Source organism: Nannobrachium achirus (genome assembly GCF_963921795.1).
Source record: "Nannobrachium achirus genome assembly, chromosome: 14".
Classification (NCBI taxonomy): Eukaryota; Metazoa; Chordata; class Actinopteri; order Myctophiformes; family Myctophidae; genus Nannobrachium; species Nannobrachium achirus.
In genome coordinates this window covers 39244532-39263798 of record NC_137821.1, presented here as the reverse complement: position 1 = coordinate 39263798, position 19267 = coordinate 39244532, and the positions used below count along the sequence as shown (strand labels likewise).

Genomic DNA, 19267 nt, shown 5'->3' with positions numbered 1-19267 from the left:
TTCATGGGGACTCACAAGTGTGCAATGACATGGAAATCCTACTTAATTTATGGACTCCATGTCTTAAGCCCAGCGGAATTGAAGACTCAAAGTTCAGATCAGTTTTGATCACAGTATCACAGTTGCAATATAAAATGGTATAGAAAGATGTATTTACAGCGCTGTAACATTCACACATCAGACATGTTGCTTCAGCAAGGCAAAAAGATGGACTGCCTTGCCCTCCTCTCACAGTTCATTCTTTAATTGGCTAAAACAAAACATCACACATCCTCCTCAGAGCTTGTAAAAAGCCAAGAACATTATCTCTTTCTCACAGCCATAAAACAAGGGAGGCCACTAATGTGGCAGCTATGACCTCCTTACCTATCCTCCCTCATCCCTATCAGCAGCAGCAGCTGTGTCTCAGGGTCATGCAACACAATCATGCAATCATCAAAATATAATATTTAATTCACCTCAGCGACTCTTCCGTTCATTGACGGAGTGTCGCTGGACAGAGAAAGGTTTGTTTGTTTGTTCCCAATCTGGCTAGCCATCGTGAAAGAAAAGTTTGGTTGCTCTTTTCACTTGAAGCACTGAGGAAGTTGCAATGTTTATGCTTTACAGTACCTTTTACTTAAGCCTTATGTTTCAATATTCATGTCTGTGTTTATTTATACTTTAACAGTTTGACGTTGGATGGTTTGTGGCTGCATGAGTTGCATAATAAATCCCAATATGAGAAAGAACAAGCTGATTTGTTTTTTTGGATCACTGAAGGGAGTGAGACCGTCGGACGGACAGACGCACAAATGCACGCACGCACGCAAGCATGCACGCACGCACACACAGTCACACACTATTGTGACTTCCAATTCATTCATGTGTCTTGAGAGTCCCCACCTCTGATACTACAAGACCCTGCCTTTAACATTTAGCTAGATCAGAAGTTTCCTTTAGTTTGGGACTACAAGCTGTCATAGTGGAAATATTAAGTACTGTATGAGATTTGGGACAGTGACACATGAAACATCAGGTCAGGAGGGCGGCCAGCACTGCAGTAGCGCAGTGGTTCACAATGTTCTCAATGTGTCCCAAAGGTCTTTCTGGGTCCAGGGCGTCCCCAGCTAAATTATTGATAGTCAAGAACTACATGGACCTTTGTGGGTCTGTAGCTCAGTGGATCTCCAAATGGAACCAAATGGAGTCAAACTAGACTGCATTCTGTTGAGGTGCCAACTTAGGGCTTGTGCACTCGTAACCAAATATGGCGTACTTGTGCGCCAGCAGAGCGTACAAGTAGGGTCATGAGTGCTGTTTGTGTTGTCAAGATTAAGATGAACTGTCTGCTCCCTCATTGGCTAATTGTTGCCAACCCTGCTCCATCATTGGCTATTGCTGCTACATACATACAGGTTGAGTTCAAAGGCCCTGCTCCCTCATTGGCTAATTGATGCCTACACTGCTCCCTCATTGGCTACTTGATGCCAACGCTGCTCCCTCATTGGCTAATTGGTGCCACACACAAACAGATTGAGTTCAAAGGCTCTGCTCCCTCATTGGCTAATTGGTGCCAACGCTACGCCATCATTGGTTCATTTGTTCCACATACAGACAGCACTCATCATCACCCTACTTGCACACTCTGCTGGTGCAAGTAATTACGACTGACGATCGCCACTGATTTTTTGGGGGGGTAGGTTGGGGTCTCAGAAACATTGTATCAAATGGGGGGGTGGGGGTTTGTGGCCTAATGCATATGAAACTGGGGATCCTTGACATTGCAAAGGTTGAGAACCACTGCAGTATAAGTAGGGGACTTTTAAACAACAAGGGAGTTGCTGATACAAGCTGCAGAATAAACAGGCCCAAAAAACATCTGCCTGCTCTCAGAACAGCAGAGGGGCTGTGAGCAGGATGTTAGTCCTCAGCCAGGAGAAAATCAACATCTTATGACTCCGTAGCGACAAGGACATGCCTGATGAAGATAAACATCTCTTTCTGTGTGTGTGTGTGTGTGTGTGTGTGCGTGCGTGCGTGCGTGCGTGCGTGCGAAAGAGGTAGGTGAGAAAAAAATATTACTAGATGGCACTGGAATGCCATTAAATCAGATTTGTTCCCATAAAGGTTTGAATATAACGGAGGTAAACATATATGTCCTCACAGTGGACATATATGTGAGTTTCTGGTAGCAATACGGATGCACATGGAGATTGAATTAGTATCAGGAAATGCCTGACTAAATGTCAGTCATTCAGTGATGTCATTACGTGCGCAATGCGCATCCCGCATCAAAAACTCATTCAAGTCACCCAGGGACTCATTCATGTCATGGTCCTGGGGTCTCGGGGATGCGCCTCCATTGGAGTCCATGTTAAAATAATTTACCGCGTCGCGGTAAAAGAAAAAAAAAAAGAATTTCCACAGACACCACCATTGTTCATGGTTGAAAGCATCCTACTTTACCCTACGTTAACACAAATAAAGTCCACGTAGAAAGTCTTAAACAGGCGATAGAAACGTCAATGTTTTGATTCCACCGACGTCCGACGCCATTTTGCGCGCGTAAACTTTATATTGAGGACTCTTTCTGGGACCCATTTGAATGGGTCATTTGGTGGGTCATTGAAAACCTAGTAACATCACTGGTCATTATTTAAATCTTGTGTGTATGTATAGCACAGAAACACGATTTGGTTCATGTAGTGAAATCATGAATTATCGCTGTATGTCAAAAACTAACAAACAAGAAAGAATTACCTGTATTATATTATTTTGTCACAACAAGCTCTTGTTAATACTTGGTTAATGGTATTAAGTAATTATAATAACCACAAACAGGCTCCATGTTCAACCTAGGGTCCTTATTTTGGGCATATATCAGTAGACATTCAGGATGCAGCACGTTGTGAGCTTGTAGATCGACTATTGTTTTATACTTTGAACACAATATGACAAAGTATGAAATAGGGTATTCATTTAAATATACATAATATGAAATATGGAGATGCAATGTTTCTTCTTTCGGTAAGAGCGACAAAATATAGACAGGGAGAGAGTAAGTGAGAGAGAGAGAACTGACAGAGAATGAGGTTGAGAGAGAGAGTTGTATGTGTGTCACCGACACCGTTAACACATAATAAGCAGGTTTGTTTTCTTTTCTACTGGTGTGTTTACTCCCCACAGGGTCGAGTCAATGGAGGGCGTGGTTTGGCCACACACAGCGACACTCATACATTCATCACGTCTTGTCTGTCTGTACCCGTACATCACACTGGACAGACACTTCCTGTCCCTTATCTCACTTCGTCAGCTATATTTCCGTCCATGTCTTTTACCCCATAAACTCTTTTGCCATGTTTTACTATTTTGAAAAACACATTAAAATACTTAAAATAGCCAATCTACATCGACATGTTGTGAGCTTGTAGATCAGCTATTTGAAACATTTAAAAGTGTTTTTTTTTTTTTTTTATAGTAAAAAATGGCAAAAGAGTTTATGGATAAGGGGATAATGGACAAAAATATGGCCCTATATCTCAATTTAACACTCACAGAGTTGAACTGAACAAGATGATTTTGCTGTGTTTTTACCGATCACATAAAAGCCAACAACATCATACTCATAAAATACTGATACAGAAATGGAATAGATCACGGTCAAACTAAATAATGGCTACATAACATAAGAGCATGTCTATTACAGTTCAACAAGCGATTTAAAAGGTGACATTGACCTTGCTGGCCTAAGCTCTTCTCGAGACAGGTCTTTCCGCAGACTTAATCCTTTCTATTCACTTCATTCATCAGTCATCACGATTTGAGTCACTCTTTTTAGTTGTGAGATTGAGATCGCCAAGCCCCTTCAGATGAGTCAATGAAAGCATTGCGTGCAGTGATTTTCAACAAGATTACATTAGAACTCAAGCACAAGTTGCAAAACCAAATCCAAAACACATTAATAATTATAATACACCTGTCAAATGGCATTGATTCGCATCATGGAGTGTTTTATTAGATCATTAAGGGGAGGTTCTGCTTTAGTGCACAGGACAGTGACTATGAGCCTCAACAAGCCAGCGCATCATAGATTAGGGACCGAGCTGTCTATGTGTATGTGTGTGTGTGCGTGCGTGTGTGTGTGAGTGTGTCTCTGTCTGATCTCACACTGGACCAATCAGCAGTTCAGCACGAAATGTATTGGGCTCACTGCAAGTAGGCCACATCCCTGAATATTCTTCACGTAATTACCTCCGCCAGCGCCAGCCCACTGATTGCGTTTTTGACCCCTGTGATTCTGTCTGTCTGTGAGCAGCAGCTAATCTCGGCCACCACTGGATTGATCTGCGTGAAACTTACATGCACAGTCCCAGTAGGCCAAGAAAGAACCTCCACCGATTTTTCAAATCGGAGCCTATGGCAAGCACCTTAACCACTTAACCAATCAGCTGAGCCCTGGGTAGCCAACCTGGCCTGGCAGAGACCTCACCTCTTCAGACTCCACCTAAACCCTTAGCACTACAGAAAATCAATGACCATACATGAAGATAGTTAGCATTTGTTTTTAGTTTTTTTTTTAGAACTTTGATTATATTGTGTTTTTTTTTCTAGATAGATATCCATTTGCACTTGTTATATTGCTGTTGATGTACTGACATATTACAGTATCTTGTGATGTTTTGTATCTGCTTATTGTAAGTCGCTTTGGATTAAAAGCGTCTGCTAAATGCCTAAACTGTAAACTGTAAACCTGTGCACAATGGAGTGCACTTGTTTTATGCTTTTTGTTTTTTAAACTTTAAAAAACAGTAAAACGCCCTAAGGGAGAGAAGCGAGTCGCCCACATGGGCGTGTGCACATGGGCGTGTGCACATGGGCGTGTGCACGAATCTGCCTGGGTGACAGCAGACTGCTGGGCGAGAGCTGGTGCTTTGGCATGGGATCAACTTTGACCCAATAAATGCACAGACCTGGTTGGTTGGACAAAATGTGGCCATATTTTACCCAAATATGGAGATGACTGACGTCTGACATCATAGATGTTTGACGTCATAGACCACATGAGACTGACACAATATATCCATATATGGGCATTCCCAGATATGGGCTTAATATTGATGACATCAGGGATCTCCATATATGGGCATAAAAGGGATTGTATGATTGTATGACGTCATAGATGTCATAGGCCTATGATGTCAGACAAGGATGGAATTCATTTGTAACATCATTGTGTTGTCGGAACAGGTCAGCTATATCCTTCTGCTGACGCCAACACAGGATTTGGGGGTTGTTAGTAAATGCAACCTACGGTCAAACTTATACTGGAAGTCAATGGAGAGGAGTCAACCTTCATATTTGGAAGTCAATATGACGTCACAGCGTGACAAATGTAACCAAATGGCCTTACGGGTCTCAGTTAAATGAGCACTCAGGATTTTACAGTGTATACTGAGGGAAGGGTGTGGACACTCACTCTGGGACTTCTCATGTTGCATTCATGACACTTATAGCAACTGTGGGGATTGTGGAGAAAGGCCAGTGTGAGAGAGCGACAACACAGAAATAGAGAATGGCGGAGTCACTGAACGACCAGCCAACCAGTCACTAGAAGCTTAACGGCAACCCTACACCTGTTGCTCTACTGAAGAGGTTACTGTGTTGTTATGAAGCCTGAAGTCAATTAAGGGTGGCCAAGGTTACAGTTGAACTCCATTAGGCGACCTGTGACAGTTGACCATTAACGATTATAGGTTACATACTGTATTGATATTATCTGCTACTGTGGTGTTTGGACCTACGAGTCATATATAAGGTGCCGTGTATATGGTGCCAATACCAATAAGCTGGTCAAATACATGGAGAATCATGAAGGTCACATGCCCCGAAACAATTATAAACCAGGACTACGGTTTGAAAATATAATATTAGCTTCAGGATATTGTGCATGGAAAACACCACACGCATGCACGCACGTACACAACACACACATACACTCTCTCTCTCTTTCTGTCTCTCCATTAGGCTTCCTACTCGATCAGTTATCTTTTGACAAGGGGTAACAGTCAAGATGATCCACATTTCACACATTCCTCTACAGAGGAAACATAAACAACAAGCGTTTATCCACTCTATGCGGCATATCCAACATGCAGTCTGCACTGAGGGGAGAACTAGGCCATAAACTGCTTTGACATAACTGGCATGACAATGTTGGCCTCAGCTCTTCAACCCCTGGGAAATGAAAGGTGTCAGGGTTGACGGGGTAGAATCATAGAGTTATAATCAGGTGGAATATAGCTATTATAGAGACTGTCCCGTGACTGTAACCTACAGTATGTAAACAGGTCTAAATCCCACAATAGCTGAGGCAAGTCCATCCACAGCCAACACACTCAAGCAAGGCACTGAACTTGCTGCTCTCTTGCGTCAGCATGAGAGCATAGCCAATTAGCTCAAATAGATGTTAAAAATGGATTTGCATCCGGCCGACGTCTTCGCACATCAGTGTGTGACTGTGTACGGATCAGAAATGTGCTGTAATTATGAGCGCTACACAATGCATAGGAAGCCCACACTTCCTTCACACAGGTTGGGCTCTGCCCCTGATGTGGTCTGTGGTTTTCGTTGCATCACATGATCATCCTGTGAAGAAATTTACAAACATGTAGAGGCCTAGCTCTCCTGACACACGCCGATTCAGATCAAGACAAACATGTGTTGCTCTGCGTAGTGTCTGCATGCGAGAAAAACAACCTGTTACTGGTTAGATATTTAAGACATCAAGCAAGCATTTCACCAAACTGTCATTTGGCAGTTATGTAATTCCAACCACTACTAGTAAATTACCAATTAAACACTTTAATTTAACCTACACTAGACTGAACCGTGAGCCACCGAAGAATCGGTCACCAGATGTTCTGGAGTGGAAGATTCCCACAGATAAAATAATATTTCATATGCTTGATTTGACCGGCCCAAAAATCAATAAATACATAATTATAATTATGTTTTGTCAAGTAAACTGTTTCCAAGGGAGAGTTCATATCAACACACAGAAGCAAAACCTGTTGCTACATGGCCTGTGTGTAATGCAGCTGAAGGCTACATAAACACACTGACAGCAGGGCAGGCCGGCTCTACAAGCCAGGTCTGGGAGATTGGAGGCACATGTTTGAATGCGACATGAGCAACTCTAATGGAATTAATGGAACTCCTCTGGTGCCAAGACTGACCGAGTAAGTACAGCCACTCAGCCAGTAGTGAAAAGGAACTACCTAGCTACGCTGGCACTTAGGCAAGACAAGGAACGTTTATTTGCATAGCCACATTTCAACGACAAGGCAATGTGTTTTCCACAAAACATTAAAAGCATTATAAGACAAAGTGCAAAAGAAACACAAAATAGTAAAAATGAATTTCAATACAGTTAAAAGATAGTTATTACAGAATAGAAAATGAAAATAAAATACAAGAATAAAGTTACAGTGCAGTTCAAGAAATTAATCATTTTAACAAACTGAGAATTTTAGAAGACTAAAAACTGAACCATGAGTCTCTCCACATTTGGTTTTGACTCTGTGGATAGCAGAAGAAGCAGAAGATTTCAAATATATGTGGGCCCTAAACCATTGAATGCTTTATAAAGCAATAGCAGTATTTTGAAATAAATTCTTTGACATACAGGGGGGCAATGTAATTTAAGAGCTGGAGTGATAGGATCCACTTTCTTGGTATTAGTGAGGACACAAGCAGCAATGTTCTGAATCAGCTGCAGCTGTCTGATATACATACATTCTTTAATCCTTGATATATTCTTAATATGATAGTACTTTGTAATGATCTAATGTGGCAGGTCTGAGTGTATGACTACACCAAGACCTCTGGACTTGGGTTGTGGTTTTTAACATGAGTAACAACTTTAAATCTGTCTTCTTTGGCTCCAAAAACAATTACTTCAGTTTTGTCTTTGTTTATTTGAGAAATACTCTAGCACATCCGGTCATAGATGTCTTTCAATGCAATGCTTGTATTGGACCAAAGTCCCAAAGCAGGGGAATGACACCACAAGCAGTCTGGCCAGCCGGGAGTCAAACCGGGGACAGGCTGAAAAGGGCATTTTGCACCCTAACCATTCGGCTTTAGGGTCACCCTAGTTCCCATACATTTGATACATTTATGTACATTTGGGTGTGCTCTGCATAATTATGGTAACATACTGTAAAGATATGTCATTGTTTCATTGTACGAGTTTAAAAAAGGACCCCAATTGAAACAAGCTCAAAAGCTTTCTTATAGTGTTTATCCTTTGGGTTGACCTTGTAACAGTGAACTGTACTGTCCTGTACCTTTCCTATGCAAACTTCTGATAAAGTCTTCAATCAATCAATCAATCAATCAATAAATCAATCAATCAATCTATCAATTGTTACTGTATGTTTTCCTTAATCTGAGCCTGTCTGAAGCTGATCTTCACGTAATACTGTTTGTACTAACTACGGTAAGGAACCTTCATGTACAAAACTGACTTTTCAGAAATGGAAAAAATAACCTGTGTTCCAATGGATCCAATGTAGTTATTATTTAGTCACAAGCTCTTGTTAATACACTTCATTGGTTCAATATTTATAAAACACACCTTTGAGCTTGTAGATCGGATGTGTTGGTACTTTTATTTGACGCTTTTCCTGACAAAAGCATATGAATATATTCAAATGCAATAACATAGTGAGATCAGATCCAGTCACCAATGTTATTATAGCCAATATGGAGGAGATCTTGAACAGTAAGTAGCAGTGTCAGTCAGCAGAGTCACATGGAGTTTGGAAGTTGGTGCTTCACTGAATCCCAGTGCAACAAGGCAGCAGCGGAATTCAGCCTCACACCATACTTATGTCCACACTGCACAATCAATTACTTTATCAAATTAACTCTGAGGTCAGCCGGAAAAGAAACACTCTGGGAAAAAAATGTCCGAAAGCCCAAGAAGACCAAAGGACACGCAGGCACCCCCTTACTTAACCGACCTTATGCCACACCAATGACACCATGTGTGTCAAGATTCATATGGCCCTGCCAGGACAGGGGGCCCTGTAAATATAGCTAGCAGTCAATAGGGCTTGTTGTGGTCACAGAGCCCAAATTCCAAGGAACGCTTGTATACAGGGGTAGAGCGTGGAGAATGGAGTTGAAGAAAGCACAAGGGTTTTTCAAGCAAGCAGCCTTACCAGAGTGAGAGTGGGATAACATTCCTGTAGAGATATCTGTCTAGAATATACAATAGTAGGTCTCACTTCATTTCCCCTTGGACCCCAACTTATTGACCTATAATGAGGATGCAAAAAAATCTCTGAAACACAATATTCCACCTATTAAAGTTGTTCTTTGTCTTAACATTGTCATAACATGCCGAAGCCTGCTTTCTTGGGTGTCAACAGTTTACATAGATGATAGATGACATCAAGATGAGATTATGGTAGTATATTATTAAACTACAGACTACACCCTAAGCTTTAGATCGGTGCCACCGTCTGCCACGTTTATGTGATGCTATAGGGACACTGATGAAAAGCTGTAATTGTGCCACCTTGTCCACAGACAAATGCACAAAAGGACCATGGAATTCAACACCTGCAGGTAGCCTTAAATCAAGACTATAATAGATGTATTTTATGGAGTCTGACTTTTACTTTCGTATCTATCATAGATGTGAAAGTAGAAGTCAGACTCCATAAAATAGCCTACACCAATAGGCTACACCATAGTTGTTCTTGACTTTGTTACTATTCTATGGTCAATACTTGTTACTCTATGATAGTTTGATAGTATGTGACCCAATTGAGCAACCAGCCAAATAGAAATTGTGTCTGAATGAAACATACAGGGGAATGTCTCCCTTGTGTCAGCAAAACAGTCTCTGACATCATCACTTTGTACACCTGTTCATCATGTAGACCAGAGCCCCTCCCTCAGACACTGCTGCGATCATTTCACTTTGACACCTTTACTACAGTACCTACGCCCACTGTCGCCCAGCGGCCCAGTGTTGTGCTAACTGTCAGTCTGTCTACTGCACACTTTAATAGCATATTATGATACCACATCATGACAGCTATTATAAGAAAACAGCATTGCAGACGCGGAAGTAATGTTAGTTTTGGGGCGTGTGCTCCCTCATATGTAACCATAGATGTATGTGTAATGAGAGTTGACTTCTTCAGACACATTGTAAAGACAACTATGACGCTATATAATATGTCATTATGCATTCGCACGCTTACAGAATAATACACCATATGGTAAAACTGGCGAATAGGAAAACGTAGGTAAACCATGTATTTAATAACCATTTGCAGAAGTGAATGTGAAAGTGCTTATAGGCTATACTATTATTTAACATTTTGTCAGACCACTTGACAAGGGAACAGCATCAGAATAGCGTTGCCAAACATTAAAACACATTCCTATACCAGTACAATGTATGGTGTTATTGTACATTAATGTGTTATACACGATCGACATTATAAGGATATACTTACCATTTCTTAGAGCATTCTATCATCAGTTCTTGGTAGGAGGCGGCGAACTGAAATTTGGAGGCTCTCTTCCCGACCCGCTGGAGTCTCTTCCAAACTGAAGTCATGTTGTTCCAGTTTGTCAAATAATGTCCGATAAAAAGACATTGATATTACCGGTTAAAATGAAATAAAAAATATACATTATGTCTCCTCCTGGCTACTCCTCGGTAAAAACGTGTATCCTCTGCTGCTCTCCAGGGCTTGCAGGTTAGTTGTGATCCTGGTGGCTCGCCTCAGTTCACATGTTCTGAGTGTCACACACTGCGTACAGCGCAGAGCAGAGGCTGCAGAGAGCAGAGCAGGCGACAGATGAAATCACAAATAAACGCACGCTGCATGAGTTGAGAACCTATTAGTTCCCATCGCCCGGAGGGACGACCGGTCAGCATACGCTGCGATTGGCTACTTGTCAGGCCAATGAATCACTGGCTTGAGAATTAAATTATGATTATTAATATTCATAATAATAAATAACATCCACCTCTTCAAAATCCAAATGAGTCAGAGAAAAGATTTAGCATAAAAGAAACAGGCTGCCTCAGCAAAACAGTAAACTGTCCCTCAGGGCTATGGGATTTAGACAACTGAAAGTCTGTATTGAAATATTCATGAGCGCCTATCAAAAACAACAACAATAATAATAATAACAATGATTATTATCATCATTATTATTATTAGTAGTAGTATTGTAGTGTGATGATTCACATGTAGTTCATTTGTAGAGTAACTGGCTGGGGAAGTGGGGATGTATAGCTAATTTAATTAGTAGACACTGACAGCCTATATGTAGCAATATGCTCTAGTAGTTGTTTGTGGTTTTCACCATGCCTGCATTTGACTATACCGCAGATGGCTGTTGGCCACTGCCATGCAAAGGATGTGGGCCTAGCAATTAGCAACGCCCATACAAACACTCTTTAAGCGGAGGCCAAACAGTTATTATGAAAGTTCCCATTCAATTATTATGAGATACCTTCAACAGGTGATGAATACAAAATAAAAATTACCAGCGGGTCACTGAGAGAGTTTTTACCCGAGTAATGTTTATCTTTGAACAACTTGCACAAACCCCTTCATTTCAAGCCAGCTAAATGAGTGTCCCTCAGTGACAGACAGGGAATTTTCCAGTTTAGCCCCCCCACCACCCTGTCTATTTATAATCAGTGGCCAACATACAGCAGCTGGGAATATAACCACTGAGCTCTGACAACTGAAATAAACTGTTATTCACCTACATGTGATTGAATGTAATATTATCTGCACAACTAAGTTAGGCCAGTGGTCTTCAACGTTTTTCAAGTTCCCTCTAGCTGAGAGCGAGATCCCCACTTATTGTAGCCTCTTTAAAATTGTTTTACAGATTAAACCTTTTCATATTTCATAGATAGTTTCATAGACTTGTATGACTGCACTATCATCTGTTGTATTCTTGTTAATGTGTATTTTCAGATATTTAACCACTTGCCTACTTCGTAAACTTGACCTTTCATTGACCTTTTTTCCCTAGTCTGCACAAAACCACTTTGCTGAAATAGCGAGGCGCTGTGAGCCTGTAGATTGGCTATTTTGGGCTACATTTCTCCTCAGAATAGGTATCTAGAGTTCAAGTAGTTAAATTACAAATAAATCGTATTACACAAAGATTTGGCGGCCCCTGTAGTACCACAAGGGGTCCAGGGCCCTCCTGTTCAAGACCCTTGACTTAGGCCTACTACTGCATTCATTTTGTTCAAGTAGCAGAACAAGATTGGGCCAATGCACTTTGGTTTCTAATAATGTTGTGCTGTGTTGCCTCAGGTCAAAGTAGAGCAACAGGCAAGTCTCCAGGGATAATGTCCTCATTCACAACATTCATCCCAGGAAATCAATCAGTCAATCTAATTTTATACAGAGCAGAGTTCATACCACAAAGAAATCTAGTGTTTCACAAACAAAGGTGTTCTGTGGTATAACAGATGTTCACATAATATGGACAGTTTGGACACAAAGTGACAGAACATTTTAGATGTAAGTATGGTGTCAAAGTATCAAGTGCAACTAAACCATGCAAATAACCTCACCTTGTGCTTTTATTTTCTCTGAATTAAAACTGAACATGTCAGTGTTTTGTGAGATCAGCTGGGAGGTTGTTCCAGAGAGACAGAGAGTATAGAAGCTAAACACTGACTCCTTATCACTGCACGGTGAAAAGACCAACTTGAGATGACCTTTAAGACCTCACATTTGCTCATATGGAACAAATATATGAGATAAATGAGTATAGGCAGCGGATTGTTACAAGATTTAAAATCAGGAAGGAAAGAGGCCTATTTTCACGGGTGAACATTCAGTCAGCATATAGATCTTGTCAAAACCAGGGGCGTCAATTGGGTATGGCAGGGGTATGCAGCTGCCATACCCTGGGTTCAGGAGGGGAAATAAAAGTTACTTTTAAATAACAAAACTTTAACAAGGTATTATAATTATATTCTCCACACGGGGGGAAAATAAAATGTATTTCTTAAAATAAATGTATCATGCCTGTTGCTAAGGCATGGCAACATGACTGGTGTCTTGCAAGACACCAGTCATGTTGCCATACCTTAGCTTTTTCTGAACTGACGCCACTGGTCAAAACACAAAGCCAAAGCACAAATGAATGGTTTTTATTAGTAAGATTTTTATGTTCTTTAGGATATGCTTGGCCATTACATAACAATTTAAGTTTGTAGATAAACAGTCCACTACTAATACATTAATGTGTCAGGGAGTGTATATTGTACTCTAGTCGAGTTCCCCAAGCCTTGCTGAGTGACGTGTCCAGCAGCTCCCAGCCCATTCCTTAGGGTCTTTTCTGATATTTGCTCAGCCATATATGCTGGGAAACAGCTGGATTTGGGTGGGTAAAAATAAAGGAAGACATAAGGAAGAATGTAGCGATGTCAGTACACAGGGGAATGGCAGACCCTTTATAGCTGGTCTTTCGCCAAAGCTCCATTATGGTGAGGTTATGTTTATCTGAGAAACTATTCTGGGAATTGTATTTCCTGGTCCCACTGTAACCACTGCCACTAGCACAACTTAATTTGGAAATGGATGTCTGTTGTATCAAGATCACTTTATCATATAGAACAGTAATAGGCCTACTGGAGCCCTTCTCTTAGACATTTTACATAAACAAGGGGATACTCTACCACTTGAAGGATATTATACTATCACATCAATTTTGAAAACGGATAAATTCTTCTCTTATTTACATGGCAATTTAAGAGGGAAATAAGCCGCTGCCAACTAAAAGTAATCGGATCATGATACTGAGTTTGAATTAGAGTTAATCATTATCAAGTAGATCAACTTAGATTAAATAGATTTTAAAGTAAAACAATTATTTTTGGTTAAACTCATTCTGGGACCGATGGACCAATCGAAAGCCACTGTGTCTGTTCTGTTTGGCTAACATATGACATCATGGTCAGAGGAGCTTTTGATTGGTCCGTGCTAATGTTTGTGTTAAAACGAAGTGAAACATAGGGGCGGTTTGCACCGCTCAAAAATACAACACACACACACTCAGCAATATGCACTGGAAAAGTAATGAGTGTTCTTTATGCTATTTGGTCTGACCCAGAGTAGCTGCTGCTCCGTCCTCTTCTCCTTGACTATAACCACCACTATATCACAACTAATCTAAGACTTATTCTTTATTGAAACAATATATTGTTATATAGTGCTCCAAACTATATTTTTGTCTGGCACAGGAGGGCCACAAAATAAGGCCTTGTGTCCTGGTATCATGAAGAGGTCAAGTACTGTAAGATAAATTAAACAAAGGAAGATTCAAGCAGAGAGACCTCCCCATTTATCAAAGAGAGGACCTCTCAAGGAAGGAACACATACACCTACTCTAGCCATGGCATTCCTTCCATGTACTCCACAAACACATTGTTTCTCCTGACACGGGAGAAACTAAATGATTTGCTACTCAGAGGGAGGTGACTCTAAGGTTGACAGTTTCCTAAATAATCTGCTTCCTGTCTGCAGGGAGCCCACCAGTTGGCGAGCATCCTGTTTTGATGTCCGATGATGATGTATACCACCTGACCTGACTCACAGGATAGACAGATGAAGGAAATGGCACACGGGACAATTGTGTCGCTTTCCTTTGTCTCCACCATTATGAGTCTGGAACAGGGACGTGCTGGGCCCCTGATTCAGCCCGGGAAAGAGTTGGAGAGGCCCTCATTGCACACTATAGAGAGAGATCTCTCTCTATAGCGCTGCTGCTACTCAAATATTTGCCATTTCAGATCATGACAAGTGACAAGCCAGTGGGCCAATTATATGAGTTATATTTCGTCGTTGTCGGGTGGAAACCTTGTATGTCCAAAACCGTTTGTTTTATATTTATCATTTTAAAAATGATTTAAACTAGTGAAAACAGATCTGCTGTTTTCACTACTTTTGTGCGGCGGCCTTGTATGATGAAGCAGGGCTTTGCTTTGCGGAAAAATGTACAAATTTGAAACTTGGAGATTTCTGCCCGACAGTGGCGATTTACTTTGTTGGCCGCCCAGCCCCCAAAATGGAACGAGCCGAGATTTTATTTTAATTTTTTTCCCTAATGGCCGGCCTGGACCGGCAGGGAATGAGCCGGCCGTTCGGGAGTTGTCCCGCTTTTCCCAATGGCCAGCATGTCCCTGCTGGAACCTATTCAATCTCTCCCCACCTCAGCACAAAACAAACCTTTTAGATGTCTGCCTCTTCAGTGCCTTGTTATGTAAGGCTGCTTTTCTTGGCTGGCATTTTGTCTCAGTCTTCCATAGTAGTTAGCTGAGCGCCATCAATGCTTAAAGGGACAATGCCACTGTTTTTGGCATGTGGTTGCTCCCGTGTCGTATTCCAGTAGGCCTACTGAGGCAATGGGTCTCCAGTAAATGCAGAGTCATCACCGTCGGCCAACCAGGCTTCCAGAGGATTTCCACAAGTGCACCCCCAAACTTTAAAATCTTCAGTTAAAAATGGGCTTCTAACATTTTGAATCACCATATTCATTTATTTTCTATTATCAAGTTCATTAGAAAGGTAATAGGGCAGAAATGAATCAGCATTTAATCTCGAAAATGTTTTAGCTCAAATGCATGTCACATTATAAATCATATGTAGACCTACATGATTACACAGTTTGATTTGATTATCACTTCTTAATCACAGAGAATATTTAACGTTGAGATGACATTGCTAAAATGATTTTCTTTTCCCGGTTACCAACAATGTTTACAGGAGATTTACAAGCGGATGAATCAAAGCCATTGGAGTGTTCTACACCACAGTTCCCAAAGTCCCCAGGCGTGAACTTGATAAATATAGCCAACACCTGTCACCTGTCCCTCAGAAGCAAAGGCAGGCTGACACTCAGTGAGTGCACAGAGGCACACTGTAAAAAAGTAACAATGCAATGGCAGACCTTAGTTGAAGGGCAGTGTATATCATTAAAGTGGAAATGTGTCCACTTTTATATAGGCTATGCATTAGCTTCATGATATTGCATACTTTTTCTATTATATTATTATTATCGTTATTATTATTTTACAATTACATTTATATTACAAGGGAAGATTAACTAGTTGTATTCCACCTGGAGGTCATTCATGACATATCTACTGTAGACAGGCCTATATTCATTGTAGACCTATGTACATGTATTTCTGTGTGTACCCTTTCTTTTACTAAATGTTTTACATTGCAATATAAAGTTATATATTTTTTTCAGAATAACTGAACAATGTTCCTGTGTGTGAACCTGAATTGTATGGAGTCAGGTCTTAGCCTGTCTGAACCAACAACTATTATTATTATTTGTACAAGCAGAGCGCACAAGTACTGTAATCGGCTAGGTATGTATGTAGGTGTCTCCCTTTTTTGAACACTGTAGCCCAAACGGCTGGGATTCTGGGAATGTATGTATGTCGAGTTTGGTATATAAGAGCGTTCTTGGTAATGTCTTCATTAACAGCCAATGAGGCCAGCAGCTCACACCTTGTGGCACACTCTGCTTGCACACAAGTAGGCCATGTGTGGCCTGCTTGTACGTAAAGCGCAAGTTGGCACCTCAACAGAGTGCAGTTCTAGTTATTATTATTATTACCAGTAAGACTCCCTAATCGGGAGATAAGCGACCGCCAGGTCACAGCGTGATTTTAGGCCAAAATGTGTAGGAGCAGTGTCCAAAAATGTGTTTGAAAAAATCGGCCTGAAGGTGGCGCTAAATAGGACAGATCCATGTTGATGACATGAGTGTAGACATACTGTGTACCGATTTGCGTCATTTTAGGGCAAAAACTTTAGGAGCAGTGTCCAAAAATGTGTTTTGCAAGAATCAGCCTCATAGTGGTGCTAGAAGAGGGGAATGTGAGAATTGTGGGTTGGCAGGCAAGGAGTGTGTGTGCAAAATTTGGCATGGATCGGGGCAACGGTTGCGGAGATATGAGCAAGGCAAAAGTGTGACGTGGGACGTGTGACAGACTGACTGACGGACTGACAGAATGACAGCTGGTCGAGGTTTTGATAGTAACTGCGACCTGACGGTCGCAATTATTATTATGTTGTCTTTTACATGCTGTATCTGAATACATGAGTTTCTCATGACTGTCGTTTGGGAACTACAAAGAAATTAATACAAATGAACAAACATTGCTGCCATCACGAGTGCACAAGGTCTACAATCACATGAGAATGGAGGGCATATGATACACAACGCATGAGGATGATCATGTTCTGCATACTAAGCCCATGCTATAGCATCTAAAATTATCCTTGTGTCTACCTATGGCCTTTGGAATGGTATTCAGACACTCCAGCCATGCTTCATTCATGTCTCTTCCATTACTACATTGAATTACTGTCTACATTTTAAAATAAATAAACATATTTATTTTCTGAGCAAGGCTCTTGAACTTGGCGTTTGAACCTGATGCCTTGCTCAGATTTATTTTCTTTGCAAGTCTGCAGTCCACACCTTTTGGAGTTTAGCAGTACTTCTTTGAAAAACTTCACCTGTCTCCTGGAGCAGTGGTTCTCAACCTTTTCAGGACGTGACCCCCCAAATAATCATATTTGAACTGGGGACCCCCCACCCTGACAAGCACTAAGAGTTGAGGAATTACATTTTACACAGTTCTATTGTGAAAATAGCCGGGCTACGTGCAGCATGTAGATCGGCTATTTTCACAATTTCTGCCAAGGTTCTGGCCTAGGTTTAATTTGTCATTTTAGAGGTATTAAATTGTCACGTTAGAAATGTGCAGATACCCTAGATTCACTTAAACTTTAGGTTGGTTTGTTTACAGTTGAGTGAGAAAACATTGTTGCACATTAAGTTAATCATCTGGGGACCGCCCAAAATAATTTGGAGACCCTCCTGGGGGTCCCGACCCACAGGTTGTTAGAACCACTGTCCTAGAGAGCCAACTGATCCCTGCAGCGTGTCTTTTTCTCTTTTTATAATAAATAAGACCTATAACTTAATATATTTGAATACTGCAATGCATCATATTCACAGTTGCCATCTTGCTCTACATGACCACCCTCCACCCTCTAAGTACAGTATGACTACTCTGGAATGATGCAAGTTGGGAGCAATTCTTCCCTCACAGAGTTATGCAATAGCTGTTGTACCCATCTGTTTGTGACCCTTTTATGCCCATTTATGGATATTTATGTATCTATCTGCCTGTGTCCCTTCAATCAGGAAATCTGGAGTTCCGTGTCAGGCATGCCCAAATAAGGAGTCCAGGTCGGTCTATGAAGTCAGTAGCATGACGTCATATTGACGACATCAGGGTATTCAGTGGGAATTTGCGTCTGGCTTTGTGTGTAGGAGCACAGAATGAGTACAGAACTCCATATATGGAGATGACAAATGTCACGGACAGAATGGCCCATACAAGTAGATATGCACGACACGTGTGTCTCTAGTTATGGTTCATGTATTTTGATATTTTGGGGAGATCCACTGATCAGACTTGACTTCCCACTGGGTGCATCTCTCCCTCGAGTCCTCAGCAACACCCATGCCAAATGAAGTCAATTGTTCACATATATGGACAGAGACTTCACGCATAATATATAGCCTAACCCTAGTGGGATCTAAGAGAAACATATTTCTCATAGAGTAAAATGAATTAAAGGCCTATCTTGTAAAGTAAAATGAAAAATGTCTAGTAGAGTTAACACAAATGTAAGAAACACTTATCATTTGATAGCCCAATATAACCCAAATACAAACCTATACCGCTAATCCGTAGCTATGCCACACGTCCCTATAAGATAGCAGTTCATATCCCACAACACGTGGCGGCAATAATCATAATCATGCGACCTGGGAAACCCCTATTCTGTCAGTGTGACATATTGAGCAGCTGGCTCTGTGGGTGGCAGTTCTGACATGCCAAACAGGACCAATGCTGACAACAGATCACAAGGCTGTAGTGGTCATCTGCCCACCACCTGACAGGGTCTCACACTGGACAAGCAGCCCACAAACCAGTGACTCAGCTTATAGGACAAAACTATTTTGTCAATGGATTTGTCATTTTCTGGGGCACGTCATACGTTTTCAACAGGTGGGTCATATCCATTGTAATTTTACATTACAGTTTATAAACCTGGGATGCAGACAGTAGAGAGTGAGAACCTCACTGAAAGATGTTGACCTCAGATCAGCTAAGGGT

General features: G+C 41.2%; 1 protein-coding gene across 1 annotated transcript in view; it reads right to left on the bottom strand.

Annotated features, from left to right (window-relative positions):
- The window catches only part of ehbp1l1a (EH domain binding protein 1-like 1a), a gene marked incomplete at its 5' end in the record, with an annotated part of 61585 nt that extends 50961 nt beyond the window's left edge, over positions 1-10624 (bottom strand). Inside the window, one exon of the mRNA XM_080741606.1 lies at positions 10521-10624. Within this exon, the coding sequence (XP_080597732.1) occupies positions 10521-10624 (104 nt within the window). The remainder of the gene's footprint in view (positions 1-10520) is intronic.
- Between the last annotated feature and the right edge of the window lie 8643 nt (positions 10625-19267).